At 35.0% G+C, this 25,438-nt stretch overlaps 1 protein-coding gene across 1 annotated transcript in view; it reads left to right on the top strand.

Annotated features, from left to right (window-relative positions):
• LOC128241481 (NEDD8-conjugating enzyme UBE2F-like) overlaps positions 1-25,438 on the top strand; it is a 37,011-nt gene that overhangs the window by 97 nt on the left and 11,476 nt on the right. The window contains exons 2-7 of the mRNA XM_052958440.1: positions 725-829; positions 4,444-4,607; positions 5,356-5,458; positions 6,792-6,850; positions 9,330-9,392; positions 21,388-21,541. Coding sequence (XP_052814400.1) covers positions 733-829; positions 4,444-4,607; positions 5,356-5,458; positions 6,792-6,850; positions 9,330-9,392; positions 21,388-21,541 — 640 coding nt within the window. The 5' untranslated portion in view covers positions 725-732. The remainder of the gene's footprint in view (positions 1-724; positions 830-4,443; positions 4,608-5,355; positions 5,459-6,791; positions 6,851-9,329; positions 9,393-21,387; positions 21,542-25,438) is intronic.

Below are 25,438 nucleotides of genomic sequence, written 5' to 3'. Positions count from 1 at the left end.
CATATACCTCTAATAATACAGTTGTTAATATTGAAAGCAATAATGTAAAAAAGAGCAACTGTTAAAATTGTTCTCCTCGATAAGTTATCTTCTTAGGCGAAGTTCTTTCTGAAAATCGTAAAACTTTACTGATATAGTTGCATCAATCTGTCAGCACTGCCAAAATAGCGATTGGCTACTAAATAAATACAATACGATATTATATCATCTAATCTTATAAGAAACACATTTAATAAAAAAAAACTCGGGACATCCAACCACACAGTTGAAATGTACATGTAGCATGAATAACGTCACAGTGCATGTTCACATCTTTGAGTTCTCACAATTATGTTGTATAATATAAAAATATTTATAAATATAAATCACAATTTATATTTGCAAATCCTGTGTTTTTGAAAAACAGAAAAACAAAAAAAGACTTGACTAAAATATCTATTAAAGCAAATAACCCCCCAAAAAACCTGGTGAAAGATCATTTTAAACCATTGCAAGTTTATTTGGGAATGAGGTAAAGGTGTACATACCCAGAAAGAAGTCCTATTCATTACTTAAAAAAGCCAGAGTATTCTTAAAGAGACAATTGTCCGTTGTTCCAGGGTATCCCTATAAGAAAGTTTCAACAGTGACACTTTATTCTTGTTCCCTTTTTAGAAAAAAAATCATGCTCTTTGTGAATTCTGGAACAAGTTAAATACTAAAACAAATACATATGATATAACAGGTGCAAGGATGATAACCTTGTCGAAGAAGTTGAAAGCCGGAGCCATAGAGAAGAAGGAAGATGAACCAAAGAGGATCTCTATCAGGGACAAGCTGCTCGTGAAAGGTTACACTGTATTTTGTTGCTATTAGTTTAATGGCCTGTGCTTTTTTTCTGATTGGATAAAAGCTAACTATTTTTTTAAAAAAATATAAAAAATGAGATCATGGCAAGTAACACGTTAGAGCTGCACTCTCATAGATTAATTTATTTGACAATATTTTTATTTATAGTCTAGGACAGTGCCGTAGCCAGACTTAAAAAAACACCGAGGCAGAACGGTCTAGGGGGTCTCACATATCGTCACTTTAATTTTTGAATGCCAATGCTATGCGATGGTGTCCTGTGGCGTCCCACAACTTAAAAATGTGTTTAGGGTTAACAGAAATGTTGTTCCTGTGAACGTATGCAAGTGCCAAACTATTTTAAGTCGTGAGGCTCCCATTGATGTCCGACTTCAGGTCTTAAGCCGCCTCAGTGAACTGAAACTCCTTTGACTAGGGCAAGAATCAACAGGCAGACAAATAATTAATTTGAATATGAATTTGAATATTCTTGAAATGTTGGGGAAAAAGACTTCTTCACATGCAGCTGCACCTTCCTTAAGGGTCATGGTTTTGGTACAGTTTTTGTTTAACACGGTCCATCGCAATACTTCCTGTTCAAAATATCCAGGGTTCGGCAAGTCATCTAGAAATGCCTCCTTTATTTGATCTGTTAGAGTGGAGTTTAGATTTTTCATGTGTCCTATATCTAATATTTCAAATATAGACATTCCACCTTGATAATTTCTGTTCATTGAGGCGAATGAAGAAAGTCGAAAAGAGCTATTTTTAGAGCTATAGAAATTGTTATATGCCCAAAAGTGTAGCTACGGCACTGGTCTAGGAATGAGACAATTTTTGTGTAAATGTCTGAAAACCAGTGATATAAGACTGCTGACAAAAGAGCTGATCACAGTTTTATGTTTTAAACATATACAGTCAGGGTTCTCAATCACTTTCGGCTGAAACATCAAAAAAAGAAATGTTACTGAACAGTTGCCTTATGTTTTGATCATAAAAGACTATATCATTTATTTTAACATGGATGAAATAATAAAAGCAACAATTATGTTGGGTTTCCCAGTTTAAATTATATCTTTTTATAAGTACAGATAAATATATGGACGCTATTCATTTTTAACCTTATTGGGATTTACATGGTACACGGCGGGTAATCATTGGAGCCATAACATTTTGTTATGTGTTGAAAATGCCATCTCTGAAAAAAAGATTCCTTCGTTTGCATTGGATGATTTCAGTGTTGTGGGTAGATAATTCAGCATGTATTATTGGCGAAAGAAACTGTGCTCGTTTAGTAACTATCTTTTTTCCAATAAAGCAAGGGAGGAAACTTTTTTTTCGGAGATGGCAAGGGAGTGCTTGTTTATTTAGGTGAATGACTGTAAAATATTTTTTCTTGCAAATTTTGAGCTACGGAGTGATTTTTTCTCGATATGAATAGCCCCGCCTCCTTTTCCCTTTAAAGACACCCATCTGAAAATATGTTAACACAATCGTTAGATTTTTGCCTTATAATACCTGGAAATACAGAATTAGAATTGAGACGATCATTTGCTATCAAGTATTAATTTATTAGACACCAAATGAACCTTAAAGTCCGCGAAGCTGTGTAGTAGTAGGTCATACATAAAAAAGATCGAAAATTATATTAATTCAGCTAATTATTAATTTTCATGTTATGAAATTGCTACAGTTTTTGTGTCGCCTGAAAAGACGACATATAGGGGTTACTTTTGTTGGCGGCGGCGTCCGCGTCCCATTTTCGCTTGTCCGGGGTATACCCCTAAACTATTAGTGGTATCAACTTGAAACTTCATATGTAGATAGATCTAATTGAGGGCAAGTGCAGTGCACAAGAACTGTTACTCTTGCTTCCATATTTTTAGAGTTATTGCCCTTTGTTATTTTTCATGCTTAAAGTTTTGTCCGGGGCATATCTTGTAGAATATAAGAGTTATCAACTTGAAACTTCATATGTAGATAGATCTCATGGAGGGCAAGTGCAGTGCACAATAACAGTAACTCTTGCTTTCTTAGTTTTAAAATTATTGCCCTTTGTTAATTTTCATGCTTAAAGTTTTGTCCGGGGCATTTCTTGAAGAATATAAGAGGTATCAACTTGAAACTTCATAGCTAGATAAATCTCATTAAGGGCAAGTGCAGTGCACAATAACAGTAACTCTTGCTTTCTTAGTTTTAGAGTTATTGCCCTTTGTTAATTTTCATGCTTAAAGTTTTGTCCGGGGCATATCTTGAAGAATATAAGAGGTATCAACTTGAAACTTCATAGCTAGATAGATCTCATTGAGGGCAAGTACAGTGCACACGAACCGTTACTCTTGCTGCCATATTTTTAGAGTTATTGCCCTTTGTTAATTTTCTTGCTTAGGTTTTGTCCGTGGCATATCTCGTAAACTATAGGAGATTTCAACCTGAAACTTATTCCGTAGGTATATCTGATTGAGGGTTCAAATGCCACCTACACTTGAAAGTTAAATGGCAACATCATTGTCTATAAATGAATAAAATGCCAATCTAACAGCTATAATGTTGACAGTAAATAATTCGTCAGGCGACACATCCGACTCGCGGAGTTCTAGTTTCACAATTCGTTTCCTACTAAATTTCTATTCATGAGCACCACAACCTATTCATTGGCACCACAACTTTCAGAAAATCGAGCACAGTGCAGCAAGTACAACAAATAAAGTTCTAAAATTTGTAACGCGGCAACCTTTTGTCAATAAAAAAGGCACACACATGTAAAGAAAATGCTTAAACCTAAGGTATGAGAACAATTCTCACGAAAATCCAGATTTTTATGTTATCAACACTAACGTCTAGCAAGTTATGCAAGTTCTAGACGCTCAGATATCAAATTTCATTGAGAACTTTTACATTTAGAACAACTTATGGCCATTCCTATGTGGAACTACATTCTCCATTTTTTAAATTTACTCGTATAAACCTCTAAAAAACCATACTCACTGTTTACATCCATATTCCACTCATTGGCACTATAACGGAAGACGCGTTGGAGCATTTTCAACACATAACAAAATGTTATGGCTCCAATGATTACCCGCTGTGTGGTAGACAACCCTAGTAAATTTTGAATTGAAAAATGAACATAAACTGTGAAAGATGCATGTATTGTAAGCCATGCGATACATCAGTAAGTAAGATTCAATGCGTCGTACACAATGATATCGGTTTTATGCAAGTTTTTGACAATTTACTTTTTTTCTTGCAATTATATCATCTAGGGGGGGGGGGGGGGTCGTTTCAATACAGATCTTAGTCGATTTCAGTCATTAATTGAAATTATCTTAGTTATAAATTAAAATTATCTTAGCATCATAGTTCCTTTACTCTGCTTCAAATTTTAGTGAAATGAGCTTTAACCATCATTTAAATAAACATGGAGGTAAGGAAGTAAGACCAATATGATGTATTACCATTGGTGCTCTTTATACAGATTTAAGATAATTGAACTTATGACTAAAATCCTTTATTTAAAGGATCCCCTGGTGTCTAGGCTCTTTAATGACAGCCCTAAATCTACATTCATTTAAGGAAGACCAACAGGAGTGTAAATATTTTATATGTTTACAGAAGTCCAGGAAATGGAAGAAAACCTGCCCAAGACGTGTAAGGTAGATTTCCCCAATCACAACATACTCAACCACTTCACGTTGAATATACAACCAGAAGATGGATTCTGGAGTGGTGGAAAGTTCAAGTTTTCTGTTGAAGTACCAGAGGAGTATAACATTGTGGTTGGTACCCCTGTGTTTCTAACCCCTATTTTAAATTTGAAACTGAATGTATCTTACAGTACTTGAATGTTAATGTTTTTTCTGAAGACTTTAAACATCAAAATAAAAAGCAGTGCATGTCTTCAAGTACCATGTGTTCCGATCTGCTTAGACTTTCTAATGAATCGGAAGTAAAAGTAATGACATACACTTCTAGGCTCAAGTGTTCATATAACATCCTAAGTCATTTCTTTCTTAACTAATGTTGATTTCCTTCATAGTGAAATTTTAGGAAGAGAAAAAGTGTTTTAAGCTAAAAGTATGTATATTACATAAAGTGAAGGAAAAAAAGCATTTAAGTTATTAATATATGACTGAAAAGATAATGACTTATGTTAGGAATTGGCTAAATATACAGTTCATGTTAGTTTTAAAATTTTAACCTTAAGTATACACACCATTAATTTGGTGGAAACCAGGGTGAAAATTCTGGTTTATTATCATACAATTTTCATTTTTTATGATAAGGAAGATGTTTTTCCCAATTTCTCTTACAAGACTTTTAAAACAGGATCAAGTAAAGCTCACCATTTAGGTAGTAAGTGTGTACATTGCTCCTTTAAAAGAGTTTTGAGTCTTTTAAGGATTTAAAAAAAAAATCATGTTATAGTATACAATGTTTTATTGATAAAAACAACGATATATGACACATATTCGCCTGTTACATTAATCATAATAAGATATTTGAGCCTGATGTTATACTTTCCAGCCCCCAAATGTTACCTGTGACACCCGTATCTGGCACCCAAACATCGGTGAAAGTGGCGAGGTGTGTTTAAGCCTCCTGAGGCAAAACTCCATCGACAGTCTAGGTGAGGTCTTATCCTAGTTTACATGTATATGGTTATTATTTGTTTTGCATTGTAACTAGGGGTTCTAGAATTAAGGATTAATCCTTAATTAACAATTGAGAGCTATTGAACAGTTCAGGGGTTGTTATTTTCAGGACACAGGATTAATTGCTATTGAACAGTTTAGGGAATGTATTGTTCAGAACTCATGATTAAATGCTATTGAACAGTTCAGGGGGTATATTGTTCAGGACTCATGATTAAATGCTATTGAACAGTTCAGTGGGTATATTGTTCAGAACTCATGATTAAATGTTATTGAACAGTTCAGGGGGTATATTGTTCAGGACTCATGATTAAATGCTATTGAACAGTTCAGGGGGTATATTGTTCAGGACTCATGATTAAATGCTATTGAACAGTTCAGGGGGTATATTGTTCAGGACTCAGGATTAAATGCTATTGAACAGTTCAGGGGGTATATTGTTCAGGACACAGGATTGAATGCTATTGAACAGTTCAGGGGGTATATTGTTCAGGACTCAGGATTAAATGCTATTGAACAGTTCAGGGGGTATAATGTTCAGGACTCAGGATTAAATGCTATTGAACAGTTCAGGGGGTATAATGTTCAGGACTCAGGATTAAATGCTATTGAACAGTTCAGGGATTGTAAAGTTCAGGAATAATCCTGGAATCAGGATTGAGATCTTGAACGTGAAACTATTTTACTGTTGTATGGGTTGTTTAGCTCAGACATTTGTATCAAAAACAGTAGGAAGTATCTTTTAATTAATGTGAATGATCAGGCCAAAAAAAAAATTGTTTGTTTAGGGTAACCTTCCCAAAATTTCTAGGTAGGGTAGGTAGGGATTTTTTTGGATTTTTTTATTATTTTTTTTCAAAATCTGTCGTTAGTTCAGAGTGTTTTCTTGCACATGGCAGTCTTTCCTACATTACTGTCATTGCCTGACTTTGTTTTATCATATAAACAATAATTCTGATTAAAATCTGCATTTATCCGCCCTTCGTAACTCTCTATTCCCTAACGAATATTTTTTGCTCAGAAACGGAAAAAAATAGTTAGGGTCGGCGCATTTTTAAAGGTAGGGTCGGGTTACCCGAAACAGACAGATTTTTTTTTTAGGCCTCAGAGAAGATTAACAAATGAAGAGTGTTATCCGACTTACCCTGCTTTGGGGATGAATCCACCATACTCGAATATATAGACCTGAGTTTTTTTACAGTTTTGTTTGAAACCTTGTGAAACTCAACAATTTTATTAGTTTGTCTTGTTTTAATATGAACAATCTTTGTACATGTTGTGTGGTATATTTGGTGCTTCATTTTTCAGGATGGGCTCCGACAAGAAAATTAAAAGATGTAGTATGGGGTTTAAATTCATTGTTTTCGGTAAGTTTGTAATTTTTATGAAGAAATAACTGTTATTAATGCTTGTATTAAAATTCCTGACGACTGGAATAATTCAATACCATGAGGCTTAACTACTGTCACTAAAAGTGGATTCATATAATATTCAGATTGCTTTTTCGTTTCAATATTTTATAGTCATAATGAAATATTATTTTATGTTAGTGTAGGCAAAAAAGGAATAGGTAATTTGCACATTTAAATGATTACTTTATTTGTGACTCAATATTTAACTGAAAATCTTGATCTCACAATATTTATTCGTAATCTCATTGATATGAGATGTCCTAAAAGTAGAGCATCAGGCCCCAATTTATCGAAACATCCCTTAAAGTCCCTTATGACAGGATTAAGCTCAGCTAACTATTTATGTTTTGGTTTAATAGGTGCCATAATTACATTTTTATACGCCCGAAGGGTCGTATTATGTTATGGTCTCCATCGTCTGTTCGTCTGTCTGTCCGTCTGTCCGTCCGTTAGCAATTCCGTGTCCGGGCCATAACTTGGTAACTAATAAAGCGATTTTCAAATAACTTTATACAAAGCATCATTACATTAAAAGGATGTGTCGCGCGCAATTTCCAGGTCCATACCTCAAAGACTAGAATCACCATGGGGGGCGTTAGCAATTCTGTTTCTTGGCCATAACTTGGTAACTAATAAAGCGATTTTCAAATAACTTTAAACAAATCATCACTATATTAAAAGGATGTGTCGCTCGCAATTTCCAGGTCCATACCTCAAAGACTAGAATCACCATGGGGGTGCGTTAGCAAATCCGTGTCCGGGCCACAACTTGGTCACTAACAAAGTCATTTTCAAATAACTTTATACAAAGCATGTATAAAGTTAAAGATGTGTCGCGCGAAACGCCCGAAGGGTCGTATTATGTTATGGCCTCCATCGTCTGTCCGTCTGTCTGTCCGTCCGTTAGCAATTCCGTGTCCGGGCCATAACTTGGTAATAATAAAGCGATTTTCAAATAACTTTATACAAATCATCACTACATTAAAAGGACCTCAAGCCGAATCTTCTTCGGGCGTATAATGCTCCGTTTCGCGGTGCTCTTGTTAAGAGTGTTTAAGACTTCAAAAGGGAATATAAGTATTAACATGAGTTTCTGGTACAGGTAGAAAAATCCGATGTGAGGGAAAATAAGCTGATAACCAGGTTTGCCAAGTTACGGGCCATGAAGGGTTAAATTTTTCAATCTTGACCGGAAAAAACATGATTGATATTTTTCTTGCATATCTAAAATGACCAATTTGTCAGAAAATTGACCTAGAAAATGCACTTTTGTACATTCCACATTGTTTACTGACATCATAAAGCCCAGTAATTTTTTATCACTATTGATGTTCCTTTAAAAATCACATTTTTATGATTATTTCTTTTTAATTTTAATTAAAAGTCTTGCATACTTATATATTTGATTGCGCTTTATCGAAATGGCACAGTTTACTTCTCATAAACCATACAATGAAATAAATTAGAAGTGGAGTGTTGTTGCGCGTGACTCATCTTAAATGGGGGGGTGTAAGACGGGTTATTCCAGCTCTGGTCACATGACCTGAAACACATGTCTGGTATGCAAGAATTATCGGTATGATCCTCACAATGAGCTATTTTTCTTTTTGTAAAATCAAGATAAGTAAGATATTTGGCTTAATGGAATAAGCTACTTCAGCTTGTTCTGCTTAAGAAGTTCTGGGAAATTTGGGCCAGTCCAAGTCTTGACAGTAGCTTATGTGCAAAAAAATGTCTTAAATCTGGATTCTCACAGGTTTACCATTTATCCAACTTTTTTATTAATTAATTAATAAATTATAAAATTAAAGATGCACTTGTGCTCCCAAATAAAATTTACCACAATTAATAATATTGTTTTAATATTCAAAAACGATAAATATATATTGAAAAAAATGGTTCTAATTAAAGGAACCGAGTCTAATTTGAAAGAATGGTGCAGAAAACACGATATTTCTACCTTATGAAACTAATGTAGATCACAGTAAATCTTTTAGCATTCACCAATCATTTAATATTGTTTCGCTTTCTGCTATTAAATACACGGTTACCAGCTTGTTATCAGTAATTAATATTTTCCATAAAAGCATTATTTAGTAAGTAGTTGAAGGTTTATCAGTCAAAATTGATGTTTATAATACATGTGTATGAATTGATTTTGAATAAGAGTGTCACTTTAATGTTTTATGGCTTAAACCGTTACTAACGGTTTAAGAAAAATGCATACAGCATCAATTTTGGAAGGGAAATATGAAAATCTGTGATCTGATCTTTTGTCAGCAGTCTTTTATCACTGGTTTGCAAATATTTATGCAAAAATATGCTTGTTCCAAGACAAAAAATACAAAAAAAAACTTGTCAAAACGTTCACTCTGTGAGAGTGCAGCTTTAAGAAGCTTGGAATATCTGATTGTTTTCAATCCATATTTTGCAGGATTTACTCAATTTTGAGGACCCCTTAAATGTGGAAGCAGCTGAACATTATGAACGAGATAAGGTCAGTAAACTAAGTTAATAAACATCCTAAATATTTTGATATGTAATATTAATCATTTAATATTTAGTCAAATTTTATTTTTATTTAAAGTTTTGAAATAAATTTGTCAGTGTTTTCAACCTTCTAATTTATTTAATATGAAACCTATTAAGTTATTGGCAAATCTTAATTTTGCCTTTGGCCATCAATATTGAAACATTTTAAACTTTATGGCCAAGACACATATTTAACCACAGTTGTAAAAAAGTATCATTTACAACATTTTTAAGCAATCATTTAATGACAGTATTGAGTATTTTGACTTAGGCTATAATATATATATATATATATATATATATATATATATATATATATATATATATATATATATATATATATATATATATTATATGAATGTAGTATGTTTCATGAATATCAGCCCAGGTTTTCATCTGTGGTTCATAGATAATGAATGCCGCCCAGCTGCAAAGGGCAATACTCTTATATCATATGCCAAATGATAGAGGATTTATTTGATATTTGGAAAATGACTGAGTTTACAAAGGACTTAAAGGGACACAATCAAGGTTGATGCTCAAATATTTTTTTTTTAATTTTGATGCATGATTAATTGATTATGTTTAGCTCATTTGACTGCAGTGATAAAAAAGCATATGCTTTTTGTACAGATAAAAAAATTAACAATATTTTGGCACATTTTAAACTGAGGAATTTGTGGCCACATACAATATGTACATGCAGTTAAGTTTGATGAAATGATGCATCCAAATCAAAAACAATGATTTTGCATCAACCTACCATTTATTGTGCCCCTTTAAGGAATTTTGTCATTAATCAGCCCACCATTTATTGTGCCCCTTTAAGGAATTTTGTCATTAATCAGCCCACCATTTATTGTGCCCCTTTAAGGAATTTTGTCATTAATCAGCCCCCCATTTATTGTGCCCCTTTAAGGAATTTTGTCATTAATCAGCCCACCATTTATTGTGCCTCTTTAAGGAATTTTGTCATTAATCAGCTCACCATTTATTGTGCCCCTTGAAGGAGTATTGTCATTAATCAACCTACCATATACTGTGCCCCTTTAAGGAATTTTGTCATTAATCAGCCCACCATTTATTGTGCCCCTTTAAGGAATTTTGTCATTAATCAGCCCCCCATTTATTGTGCCCCTTTAAGGAATTTTGTCATTAATCAGTCCACCATTTCTAGTGCCTCTTTAAGGAATTTTGTCATTAATCAGCCCACCATTTATTGTGCCCCTTGAAGGAGTATTGTCATTAATCAACCTACCATATACTGTGCCCCTTGAAGGAGTTTTGTCATTAATCAACCTACCATATACTGTGCCCCTTTAAGGTGTTTTGTCATTAATCAACCTACCATATACTGTGCCCCTTTAAGTTGTTCTGTCATTAATCAACCTACCATATACTGTGCCCCTTTAAGTTGTTCTGTCATTAATCAACCTACCATATACTGTGCCCCTTTAAGTTGTTCTGTCATTAATCAACCTAACATATACTGTGCCCCTTTAAGTTGTTCTGTCATTAATCAACCTAACATATACTGTGCCCCTTTAAGTTGTTATGTCATTAATCAACCTACCATATACTGTGCCCCTTTAAGATGTTATGTCATTAATCAACCTACCATATACTGTGCCCCTTCAAGTTGTTTTGTCATTAATCAACCTACCATATATTGTGCCCCTTTAAGTTGTTCTGTCATTAATCAACCTACCATATACTGTGCCCCTTTAAGTTGTTCTGTCATTAATCAACCTACCATATACTGTGCCCCTTTAAGTTGTTCTGTCATTAATCAACCTACCATATACTGTGCCCCTTTAAGTTGTTTTGTCATTAATCAACCTAACATCTACTGTGCCCCTTTAAGTTGTTTTGTCATTAATCAACCTACCATATACTGTGCCCCTTTAAGGTGTTCTGTCATTAATCAACCTACCATATACTGTGCCCCTTTAAGTTGTTCTGTCATTAATCAACCTACCATATATTGTGCCCCTTTAAGGTGTTCTGTCATTAATCAACCTACCGTATATTGTGCCATTTAAGGTGTTTTGTCATTAATCAACCTACCATATATTGTGCCCCTTTAAGGTGTTTTGTCATTAATCAACCTACCATATACTGTGCCCCTTTAAGTTGTTCTGTCATTAATCAACCTACCATATATTGTGCCCCTTTAAGTTGTTCTGTCATAAATCAACCTACCATATACTGTGCCCCTTTAAGGTGTTTTGTCATTAATCAACCTACCATATATTGTGCCCCTTTAAGGTGTTCTGTCATTAATCAACCAACCATATACTGCGCCCCTTTAAGGTGTTTTGTCATTTATCAACCTACCATGTACTCTGCCCCTTTAACGTGTTTTGTCATTAATCAACCTACCATATACTGTGCCCCTTTAAGTTGTTCTGTCATTAATCAACCTAACATATACTGTGCCCCTTTAAGTTGTTCTGTCATTAATCAACCTACCATATACTGTGCCCCTTTAAGTTGTTCTGTCATTAATCAACCTAACATATACTGTGCCCCTTTAAGTTGTTCTGTCATTAATCAACCTACCATATACTGTGCCTCTTTAAGTTGTTCTGTCATTAATCAACCTACCATATGCTGTGCCCCTTCAAGATGTTTTGTCATTTATCAACCTACCATATATTGTGTCCCTTTAAGTTGTTCTGTCATTAATCAACCTACAATATACTGTGCCCCTTTAAGTTGTTCTGTCATTAATCAACCTTCCATATACTGTGCCCCTTTAAGTTGTTTTCTCATTAATCAACCTAATATATACTGCGCCCCTTTAAGTTGTTCTGTCATTAATCAACCTAACATATACTGTGCCCCTTTAAGTTGTTCTGTCATTAATCAACCTAACATATACTGTGCCCCTTTAAGGTGTTCTGTCATTAATCAACCTACCATATACTGTGCCCCTTTAAGTTGTTCTGTCATTAATCAGTCTCCCGTATACTGTGCCCCTTTAAGTTGTTCTGTCATTAATCAACCTACCATATACTGTGCACCTTTAAGTTGTTCTGTCATTAATCAACCTACCATATACTGTGCCCATTTAAGTTGTTCTGTCCTTAATCAGTCTCCCGTATACTGTGCCCCTTTAAGTTGTTCTGTTATTAATCAACCTCCCGTATACTGTGCCCCTTTAAGTTGTTCTGTCATTAATCAACCTCCCGTATACTGTGCCCCTTTAAGTTGATCTGTCATTAATCAACCTAACCTATTCTGTGCCCCTTCAAGTTGTTCTGTCATTAATCAACCTAACATATACTGTGCCCCTTCAAGTTGTTCTGTCATTAATCAAACTAACATATACTGTGCTCATTTAAGATGTTTTGTCATTATTCAACCTACCATATACTGTGCTCATTTAAGGTGTTTTGTCATTAATCAACCTACCATATACTGTGCCCATTTAAGGTGTTTTGTCATTAATCAACCTACCGTATACTGTACCCCTTTAAGATGTTTTGTCATTAATCAACCTACCGTATACTGTGCCCCTTTAAGTTGTTTTGTCATTAATCAACCTACCGTATACTGTGCCCCTTTAAGTTGTTTTGTCATTAATCAACCTACCGTATACTGTGCCCCATTAAGTTGTTTTGTCATATGTTTGGGGTCCCTAGGGTCAAGGTCACTGTTTCATGACCTTTCATGGGATTGCGTATAGGGCTTCTAGGGTCAAGGTCAAGGTCACTGTTACGAAAAAAAGAAGAATGGTTGAAACTGAATAACTTTAGTCAGGGTTCACTTATCTTGACCAAGCTTGTTATGGGCGGCGTCAAACTCACCTATGAAACTGAATAATTTGGATTGACATATCTTGACCCAACTTGGTTTATAGGAAGAGTTTATGGATACCTTTCATTGGATTGCGTTTGGGGTCTCTAGAGTCAAGTCAAGGTCACTGTTACTAAAAATAGAAAAACAGTTGAAACTGAATAACTTTAGTTAGGGTTGACATATCTTGACCCAACTTGGTATAAAGGAAGAATTTATGGATACCTTTCATGGGATACCGTTGAGTGTCCAAGGGTCAAGGTCAAGGTCACTGTTACTAAAAATACAAAAACAGTTGTAATTGAATAACTTTAGTCAGGGTTCACATATCTTGACCATACTTGGTGTAAAGGAAGAGTTTATGGAGACCTTTCATGGCATTGCGTTTGGGGTCCCTAGGGTCAAGGTCACTGTTACTAAAAATAGAAGAATGGTTGAAACTGAATAGCTTTAGTCAGGGTTTACATATCTTGACCAAACTTGGTATATAGGAAGAGTTTATGGAGACCTTTCATGGGATATACGGTAGGTTGATTAATGACAGAACACCTTAAAGGTGCCCCTTTAAGGTGTTCTGTCATTAATCAACCTACCGTATATTGTGCCCCTTTAAGGTGTTTTGTCATTAATCAACCTACCATATACTGTGCCCCTTTGAGGTGTTTTGTCATTAATCAACCTACCATATATTGTGCCCCTTTAAGGTGTTTTGTCATTAATCAACCTACCATATACTGTGCCCCTTTAAGGTGTTCTGTCATTAATCAACCTACCATATACTGTGCCCCTTTAAGTTGTTCTGTCATTAATCAACCTACCATATACTGTGCCCCTTTAAGGTGTTTTGTCATTAATCAACCTACCATATATTGTGCCACTTTAAGGTGTTCTGTCATTAATCAACCAACCATATATTGTGCCCCTTTAAGTTGTTCTGTCATTAATCAACCTACCATATACTGTGCCCCTTTAAGTTGTTCTGTCATTAATCAACCTACCATATATTGTGCCCCTTTAAGGTGTTCTGTCATTAATCAACCAACCATATACTGTGCCCCTTTAAGTTGTTTTGTCATTAATCAACCTACCATATACTGTGCCCCTTTAAGGTGTTTTGTCATTAATCAACCTACCATATACTGTGCCCCTTTAAGTTGTTCTGTCATTAATCAACCTAACATATAATGTGCCCCTTTAAGTTGTTCTGTCATTAATCAACCTACCATATACTGTGCCCCTTTAAGTTGTTCTGTCATTAATCAACCTAACATATACTGTGCCCCTTTAAGTTGTTATGTCATTAATCAACCTACCATATACTGTGCCCCTTCAAGATGTTTTGTCATTTATCAACCTACCATATATTGTGTCCCTTTAAGTTGTTCTGTCATTAATCAACCTACAATATACTGTGCCCCTTTAAGTTGTTCTGTCATTAATCAACCTACCATATACTGTGCCCCTTTAAGTTGTTTTGTCATTAATCAACCTAACATATACTGTGCCCCTTTAAGTTGTTCTGTCATTAATCAAACTAACATATACTGTGCCCCTTTAAGTTGTTCTGTCATTAATCAACCTAACATATACTGTGCTCCTTTAAGGTGTTCTGTCATTAATCAACCTACCATACACTGTGCACCTTTAAGTTGTTCTGTCATTAATCAAACTACCATATACTGTGCCCCTTTAAGTTGTTCTGTCATTAATCAGTCTCCCGTATACTATGCCCCTTTAAGTTGTTCTGTCATCAATCAACCTCCTGTATACTGTGCCGCTTTAAGTTGTTCTGTCATTAATCAACCTAACATATACTGTGCCCCTTCAAGTTGTTCTGTCATTAATCAAACTAACATATACTGTGCTCATTTAAGGTGTTTTGTCATTAATCAACCTACCATATACTGTGCTCATTTAAGGTGTTCTGTCATTAATCAACCTACCATATATTGTGCCCCTTTAAGTTGTTTTGTCATTAATCAACCTACCGTATACTGTGCCCCTTTAAGATGTTTTGTCATTAATCAACCTACCGTATACTGTGCCCCTTTAAGTTGTTTTGTCATTAATCAACCTACCGTATACTGTGCCCCTTTAAGTTGTTTTGTCATTAATCAACCTACCGTATACTGTGCCCCATTAAGTTGTTTTGTCATATGTTTGGGGTCCCTAGGGTCAAGGTCACTGTTTCATGACCTTTCATGGGATTGCGTATAGGGCTTCTAGGGTCAAGGTCAAGGTCACTGTTACGAAAAAAAGAAGAATGGTTGAAACTGAATAACTTTAGTCAGGTTTCACTTATCTTGACCAAGCTTGGTATGGGCGGCGTCAAACTCACCAATGAAACTGAATAATTTGGATTGACATATCTTGACCCAACTTGGTTTATAGGAAGAGTTTATGGATACCTTTCATTGGATTGCGTTTGGGGTCTCTAGAGTCAAGGTCAAGGTCACTGTTACTAAAAATAGAAAAACAGTTGAAACTGAATAACTTTAGTTAGGGTTGACATATCTTGACCCAACTTGGTATAAAGGAAGAATTTATGGATACCTTTCATGGGATACCGTTGAGTGTCCCAGGGTCAAGGTCAAGGTCACTGTTACTAAAAATACAAAAACAGTTGTAACTGAATAACTTTAGTCAGGGTTCACATATCTTGACCATACTTGGTGTAAAGGAAGAGTTTATGGAGACCTTTCATGGCATTGCGTTTGGGGTCCCTAGGGTCAAGGTCACTGTTACTAAAAATAGAAGAATGGTTGAAACTGAATAGCTTTAGTCAGGGATTACATATCTTGACCAAACTTGGTTTATAGGAAGAGTTTATGGAGACCTTTCATGGGATATACGGTAGGTTGATTAATGACAGAACACCTTAAAGGTGCCCCTTTAAGGTGTTCTGTCATTAATCAACCTACCATATACTGTGCCCCTTTAAGGTGTTTTGTCATTAATCAACCTACCATATACTGTGCCCCTTTAAGGTGTTTTGTCATTAATCAACCTACCATATATTGTGCCCCTTTAAGGTGTTTTGTCATTAATCAACCTACCATATACTGTGCCCCTTTAAGGTGTTTTGTCATTAATCAACCTACCATATACTGTGCCCCTTTAAGTTGTTCTGTCATTAATCAACCTACCATATACTGTGCCCCTTTAAGGTGTTTTGTCATTAATCAACCTACCATATACTGTGCCCCTTTAAGGTGTTCTGTCATTAATCAACCTACCATATACTGTGCCCCTTTAAGTTGTTTTGTCATTAATCAACCTACCATATACTGTGCCCCTTTAAGGTGTTTTGTCATTAATCAACCTACCATATACTGTGCCCCTTTAAGTTGTTCTGTCATTAATCAACCTAACATATACTGTGCTCATTTAAGATGTTTTGTCATTAATCAACCTACCGTATATTGTGCCCCTTTAAGGTGTTTTGTCATTAATCAACCTACCATATACTGTGCCCCTTTAAGGTGTTTTGTCATTAATCAACCTACCATATACTGTGCCCCTTTAAGGTGTTTTGTCATTAATCAACCTACCATATACTGTGCCCCTTTAAGGTGTTTTGTCATTAATCAACCTACCATATACTGTGCCCCTTTAAGTTGTTCTGTCATTAATCAACCTACCATATACTGTGCCCCTTTAAGGTGTTTTGTCATTAATCAACCTACCATATATTGTGCCCCTTTAAGGTGTTCTGTCATTAATCAACCAACCATATACTGTGCCCCTTTAAGTTGTTTTGTCATTAATCAACCTACCATATACTGTGCCCCTTTAAGGTGTTTTGTCATTAATCAACCTACCATATACTGTGCCCCTTTAAGTTGTTCTGTCATTAATCAAACTAACATATACTGTGCTCATTTAAGATGTTTTGTCATTATTCAACCTACCATATATTGTGCCCCTTTAAGGTGTTTTGTCATTAATCAACCTACCATATACTGTGCCCCTTTAAGGTGTTTTGTCATTAATCAACCTACCATATACTGTGCCCCTTTAAGGTGTTTTGTCATTAATCAACCTACCATATACTGTGCCCCTTTAAGGTGTTTTGTCATTAATCAACCTACCATATACTGTGCCCCTTTAAGTTGTTCTGTCATTAATCAACCTACCATATACTGTGCCCCTTTGAGGTGTTTTGTCATTAATCAACCTACCATATATTGTGCCCCTTTAAGTTGTTCTGTCATTAATCAAACTAACATATACTGTGCTCATTTAAGATGTTTTGTCATTATTCAACCTACCGTATATTGTGCCCCTTTAAGGTGTTTTGTCATTAATCAACCTACCATATACTGTGCCCCTTTAAGGTGTTTTGTCATTAATCAACCTACCATATATTGTGCTCATTTAAGATGTTTTGTCATTATTCAACCTACCGTATATTGTGCCCCTTTAAGGTGTTTTGTCATTAATCAACCTACCATATACTGTGCCCCTTTGAGGTGTTTTGTCATTAATCAACCTACCATATATTGTGCCCCTTTAAGGTGTTTTGTCATTAATCAACCTACCATATACTGTGCCCCTTTAAGGTGTTCTGTCATTAATCAACCTACCATATACTGTGCCCCTTTAAGTTGTTCTGTCATTAATCAACCTACCATATACTGTGCCCCTTTAAGGTGTTTTGTCATTAATCAACCTACCATATATTGTGCCCCTTTAAGGTGTTCTGTCATTAATCAACCAACCATATATTGTGCCCCTTTAAGTTGTTCTGTCATTAATCAACCTACCATATACTGTGCCCCTTTAAGGTGTTTTGTCATTAATCAACCTACCATATATTGTGCCACTTTAAGGTGTTCTGTCATTAATCAACCAACCATATACTGTGCCCCTTTAAGTTGTTTTGTCATTAATCAACCTACCATGTACTGTGCCCCTTTAAGGTGTTTTGTCATTAATCAACCTACCATATACTGTGCCCCTTTAAGGTGTTCTGTCATTAATCAACCTACCATATACTGTGCCCCTTTAAGTTGTTCTGTCATTAATCAACCTACCATATACTGTGCCCCTTTAAGGTGTTTTGTCATTAATCAACCTACCATATATTGTGCCCCTTTAAGGTGTTCTGTCATTAATCAACCTACCATATACTGTGCCCCTTTAAGTTGTTTTGTCATTAATCAACCTACCATATACTGTGCCCCTTTAAGGTGTTTTGTCATTAATCAACCTACCATATACTGTGCCCCTTTAAGTTGTTCTGTCATTAATCAAACTAACATATACTGTGCTCATTTAAGATGTTTTGTCATTATTCAACCTACCGTATATTGTGCCCCTTTAAGGTGTTTTGTCATTAATCAACCTACCATATACTGTGCCCCTTTAAGGTGTTTTGTCATTAATCAACCTACCATATATTGTGCCCCTTTAAGGTGTTTTGTCATTAATCAACCTACCATATACTGTGCCCCTTTAAGGTGTTCTGTCATTAATCAACCTACCATATACTGTGCCCCTTTAAGGTGTTTTGTCATTAATCAACCTACCATATACTGTGCCCCTTTAAGGTGTTCTGTCATTAATCAACCTACCATATACTGTGCCCCTTTAAGTTGTTCTGTCATTAATCAACCTACCATATACTGTGCCCCTTTAAGGTGTTTTGTCATTAATCAACCTACCATATACTGTGCCCCTTTAAGGTGTTCTGTCATTAATCAACCTACCATATACTGTGCCCCTTTAAGTTGTTTTGTCATTAATCAACCTACCATATACTGTGCCCCTTTAAGGTGTTTTGTCATTAATCAACCTACCATATACTGTGCCCCTTTAAGTTGTTCTGTCATTAATCAACCTAACATATACTGTGCCCCTTTAAGTTGTTCTGTCATTAATCAACCTACCATATACTGTGCCCCTTTAAGTTGTTCTGTCATTAATCAACCTAACATATACTGTGCCCCTTTAAGTTGTTATGTCATTAATCAACCTACCATATACTGTGCCCCTTTAAGTTGTTTTGTCATTAATCAACCTACCATATACTGTGCCCCTTTAAGTTGTTTTGTCATTAATCAACCTAATATATACTGTGCCCCTTTAAGTTGTTCTGTCATTAATCAACCTAACATATACTGTGCTCCTTTAAGGTGTTCTGTCATTAATCAACCTACCATATACTGTGCACCTTTAAGTTGTTCTGTCATTAATCAAACTACCATATACTGTGCACCTTTAAGTTGTTCTGTCATTAATCAGTCTCCCGTATACTATGCCCCTTTAAGTTGTTCTGTCATCAATCAACCTCCCGTATACTGTGCCGCTTTAAGTTGTTCTGTCATTAATCAACCTAACCTATACTGTGCCCCTTCAAGTTGTTCTGTCATTAATCAACCTAACATATACTGTGCCCCTTCAAGTTGTTCTGTCATTAATCAAACTAACATATACTGTGCTCATTTAAGATGTTTTGTCATTAATCAACCTACCATATACTGTGCTCATTTAAGGTGTTTTGTCATTAATCAACCTACCATATACTGTGCTCATTTAAGGTGTTTTGTCATTAATCAACCTACCGTATACTGTGCCCCTTTAAGTTGTTTTGTCATTAATCAACCTACCGTATACTGTGCCCCTTTAAGTTGTTTTGTCATTAATCAACCTACCGTATACTGTGCCCCATTAAGTTGTTTTGTCACATGTTTGGGGTCCCTAGGGTCAAGGTCACTGTTTCATGACCTTTCATGGGATTGCGTATAGGGCTTCTAGGGTCAAGGTCAAGGTCACTGTTACGAAAAAAAGAAGAATGGTTGAAACTGAATAACTTTAGTCAGGGTTCACTTATCTTGACCAAGCTTGGTATGGGCGGCGTCAAACTCACCTATGAAACTGAATAATTTGGATTGACATATCTTGACCCAACTTGGTTTATAGGAAGAGTTTATGGATACCTTTCATTGGATTGCGTTTGGGGTCTCTAGAGTCAAGGTCAAGGTCACTGTTACTAAAAATAGAAAAACAGTTGAAACTGAATAACTTTAGTTAGGGTTGACATATCTTGACCCAACTTGGTATAAAGGAAGAATTTATGGATACCTTTCATGGGATACCGTTGAGTGTCCCAGGGTCAAGGTCAAGGTCACTGTTACTAAAAATACAAAAACAGTTGTAACTGAATAACTTTAGTCAGGGTTCACATATCTTGACCAAACTTGGTGTAAAGGAAGAGTTTATGGAGACCTTTCATGGCATTGCGTTTGGGGTCCCTAGGGTCAAGGTCACTGTTACTAAAAATAGAAGAATGGTTGAAACTGAATAGCTTTAGTCAGGGTTTACATATCTTGACCAAACTTGGTATATAGGAAGAGTTTATGGAGACCTTTCATTGGATTGGGTATAGGGCTTCTAGGGTCAAGGGCAAGGTCACTGTTACTAAAAATAGAAAAATGGTTGAAACTGAATAACTTAAGTCAGGGTTCACATATCTTGACCAAGCTCGGTACATAGGAAGAGTTTATGGAGACGTTTCATGGGATTGCGAATAGGGCCCTAGGGTCAAGGTCACTGTTACTAAAAAGAGGAAGACGGTTGAAACTGAATACCTTTAGTTAGGGTTGACATATCTTGACCAAACTTGATATTTAGGAAGAGTTTATAGATACCTTTCTTGGGATTGCATTTTGGGCCTCTAGGGTCAAGGTCACTGTTACTAAAAATAGAAAAACGGTTGAAACTGAATACCTTTAATTACAGTTCATATATTATTACTGAACTTTGTACAATGTATATAACTGTTCGTAAAATAGAAACATGTTTTCTACGTAGTCTGATTTTAAGATATTCCAACCAATCTTGGGCTATAGAAATGTTATATTGACCTAAAGGTGGGTTCATCTGTCTATTAAGTAGAACTTGTATTGTTTTTACCACACAGTATGTTGTATATCTTTCATTATGTTGCGGTACCCTTGCAGAATAGATGATTTACAATTCATATATAAATTGATTGCAAAATTTTCATTAATTTTATGCTTAGATTACAGTAGAACATATGGCCCTCTTTAGCCCAACTTAATTATAATTCTCACAACACAGGCTAAAGTTCTTTTGTCAATCATTGAAAACCTGGTTTCGATGTATTTTGGCGTTTCTTGTTCTTTCACTCACAGGTAACAGACCCAGACCAGGGAGTGCGTGACCTTGAGAAAGAACTTGGGCTTACATTACGGGGTTACATGCCCGGGACCTCATCAGTGCCACCCAGACTTAGGCTGGATGAGAAAAAGAGCTTCCTTAACTGGCAGCTTAAACTCCATTCTAAAGGTATGTTTTAGTTTGTAATAACTTATATTTAATAATCTTGATTGTGTTTGTAAACACAGTTAAATGTTAAGTTGCTTTATTTTATTTGTTGAAACTTATTCCAATATTTATTTTCTGAAACAAAGAAAAATGCCCTAGATAGGGCTTGGAACTAAGATCACTTGCAGTGGTAGAAATTAATACAAGCCCACAAGCCCTGCACTGGTAAAATGTCTTCCCGGCTTGCTCAAATTCTGAATTTTACATACATGTAGAAGGGCTTGTTAAAAAATTTGACCTTTTTTTAATTTCTTTTATAAATTAGTATCAAATACATAACATTTAAAATTTATGTACGAAAGCTAGTACAGATGAAACCAGCAGTCACTAAAAACATGCCCTTTAAGCATTTCTTATAAGTGAAAATAAATATTTTGCAAAAGAAAAAAAACTGAATCAGGTAAAATAATCCTTCTCCCTAAACCGTAACTTAAATCTAACTTTCAAACTGAAAGAACTACTTCCATATTGATGAATACTGCTTGTGGCCATCCACTTCTATAGTAGGTCCACTTCGCCCGCCGATCCTTCTGGTAAAGTTTCTTTAATGTGCGTGTGCAAAGGTAGACATATACACAAACATGTTTCTACAAAAAACATAATTTTAACTAGTACTGGTGATGTCACCGTATACTTTAACGATTCATCTCTGGCAACTCCGCCATGAATCAGCGATGCCGCTTTTTTAATTTCGCTTCATAACAATATAATAAATAAACTAGCACGGCTGATTCAACCGTGTTCAGTTTACATTATAATTTACCTCTGGCGATTCTGCCATAAATCATCAATGCCGAATTTTATAACTTTATAACAATATTTACTAGTACCGTAACTGGTGGTCATTCAATACACACTCCCTGCAGCAATGACAAAAGGTAAACCAATGGGATTGAAACTCACTCCGCCCCTTCTTAATCATTGCGAATTTACTTCATATCATCTAAGATAACTAATTCATTTCTGGCGTTTCCGCCGTGAATCAGCGATGCAGCTCATATGATCTTCAGATTATCTTCCTTAATAATGCAAGAATTATGTAATGCAGTGACAATAAGCGTATCATAATTGTGTATAACACATCTTTACAATATCCTAAGACATTATCAAATGCATTCAAATTGTTACAGAATCTACAAATCCCAACTTTTTCTAAGGAACACATATTATAATGGCTTGTCAGCCAAGACAGGCAAGACAGGCAATTCATCTGTTTAGAGATTATAATGGCAGCCAAGCCAAATGTACTTTCAATCATAAAAAAATATATAAATAATATCTGTATTCATCAGCAGATACAGATCAAATCCCTAAAACTTACAAAAAACATTCTTTATTATCAGTTTCTTAACAACTCAACTTATAAAATATTTAAATAAGTATTCTTAAAAATAACGTATTTTAATGCCATCATTCTGAATTTAAAATCTTCCACACCAAAAAAAAAATCCACAATTATTCAGCATTGCTTCAAATCTTTCTCGTTCAATTAAGAGAGAAGATTAAATTTCATTTATAATATTCATCTTTATATGTTAACTATATGGCTAAAACATTGGCTGATGCTGACAGGTAATAATGTAACAGAAAACCACAATAGACGAGGGAACCCGATCGGAGCGCGGCACTTTGACAGGAAGTGACGTCAACGAGGAACAGCTGTGATACAGCTCATGTGGTTCCAGCCACGTGGTTGAAACGCGGATTCCGTGTAGCCCCGACCTACTTGTTTTGCAGCGTTCTGCTACGTGTTTCTGGCAAAACAAAATAAAAAAAAATGTCACCTATATATTCTTTAATAGTATTTCAACGAAGCACTCACTTTCAAAGTAAAACTAGAAGCACGTAATATTAAAGTGGCGAAAATAAATTCCTTTAACACATTTAATTGATGCCTTTAAAAACAAAAGAAACATTTTCTCACTGGTTACAAACTATGCATGAACTGAATTAACTCCTAATTTCTACATGTTCCATTTTTCCACTGCATATTTTGAATCATCATGATAATACATCTATTTTCAATACGACTTATCCTCTATAAGAGGATTAAAAGCATGCTTTGTCCGGTCATTTCGGTAAACACGGACTTCTGCCTACTGCCCGGTTCGTCCTCAATTTTAACAATCAATTGTATCGATTTGAACGTATCGGTTCCCCAAAGCCTATTGCCTTTACATATATATGCGCACGAAATGCTCGTGCGTATGAATCACTCGTGCTTATGAAGCGCCACCTGGCGGTTAATCCTTTATGAACAAGGACAATTATTTTCTTCTGATTTGTTTTACTCAAACGTAGAAAATTATATAATTCGTTGGCAATATGGTCATTTAATGTTTTTTTTTTTTTGTTTTTTTCCATTTAATTCATTTAGTGAATAAAAACATGAATATATACATCATACAGTACACTGTATGCAAAATTACGTCTTTTACTGACGTAATTTAAAGAAAAGTGTAATAAATCCTAAGCTTGTCTAGTCTTGTGGTAATGTGATGAAACACATACATAATACATCGTAAATTATATTTAAAATGGTTTATGTAAAACACAAGCTTAAAGGGATGTTATTCAAGTGTAGGGGAATAGAGTCGGAGCTCGTTCAACAGTAATACTATTCCCACCATAAACACTTAAACCTGAGATATAATTGTATGAATGACAAAACGATCATTTACAGTCCTAATAATGCTATTACAATAGTTGCTGATATTTACAGTATATATCGTAATATGCATTCATGGTTTTGTTGTATGTACGACTGTTGAACAAAATATATAAAACACCTTAGGAGAATAGTGAGCAATTGTATACTGCGATTATTAATAAAGCGTGAATTAAGTAAAGTACACTAAATGTACAATAAGAGTAACATACTTTATATTGAGTGATTAAATAAACGTTGACTACTACTTTTAAATTAGGTTGTAACTACTTCTTTTCGAATAAACAGAATACATTCTTTTTAACCATCATATAGAAGAATGTTTTCATATAAAAAAAAAATATACGTTTTAAATAATTTATTTTGGAAATAAACTCAACTTGCATTTATAAAAAAAAAATGGCAAACCAAATTTTAAACCTGTTGTTGAAGCCTATGGCTTCAGTACTAAATATAAGTTGGCGAAAACAATTGTTAAAATATAGTATGTTTTTGCTATGTTTTAAAACTGGCTGACTTTTTAACACCAACTTCCAGGGAAATTAACACAATTATTAAATAATACACTCAAATAACCTCCAATCATCATGCCAACTGTATAGCGTGGTTTTCACCCAATCTTGGAAACGACCCGTCTACAAACGAAGAAGAATATTCTCTAAAAATGACTGTTATTTGACATTAACGTATCATGAACCAATGTTCTATCATGAAACAAACTATGCAACTTGTAGAACGGTTTTTAATCTAATGTCAAACAAATCATGATTGGTTTCGTCTAATAACCTTTCAAACATTTTTTTCAGTAAAAAGTGACCACTGGATATTTATGACTTCTTATGAAGGAATGACAGTCTACGTCATTATTGATTGAAGATTTAGGCGAGGGACGTCCCTCGGGTATAGCAAAAGATTATTCGAAAACGGGGTATGAAGAAAATTAAATAAAATTCCAATACAACTACAAGTACACAAGTAATACTAACAGTTTTTTTGAGTGTTCAGTGTAGGATTGGTATTTTTATTTTACTCGTGAACAGATGTTATTCTATGAAACTTGAGAAATAAGATACGATCTAACACTGCCATCATAAAATATCCACTGTTTACTCTACCAAACAGCTCTGTGTACCGTAATGTTATGTAGTTGTAAAGCTAAAAATATAAATGTTTGTTGTTAAAATGCCACG

The sequence above is a fragment of the Mya arenaria genome, chromosome 7 (assembly GCF_026914265.1).
Source record: "Mya arenaria isolate MELC-2E11 chromosome 7, ASM2691426v1".
NCBI classification, from domain to species: Eukaryota; Metazoa; Mollusca; class Bivalvia; order Myida; family Myidae; genus Mya; species Mya arenaria.
The sequence above is the reverse complement of the archived record's forward strand: the minus strand, read 5'-3'. Positions and strand labels throughout refer to the sequence as shown.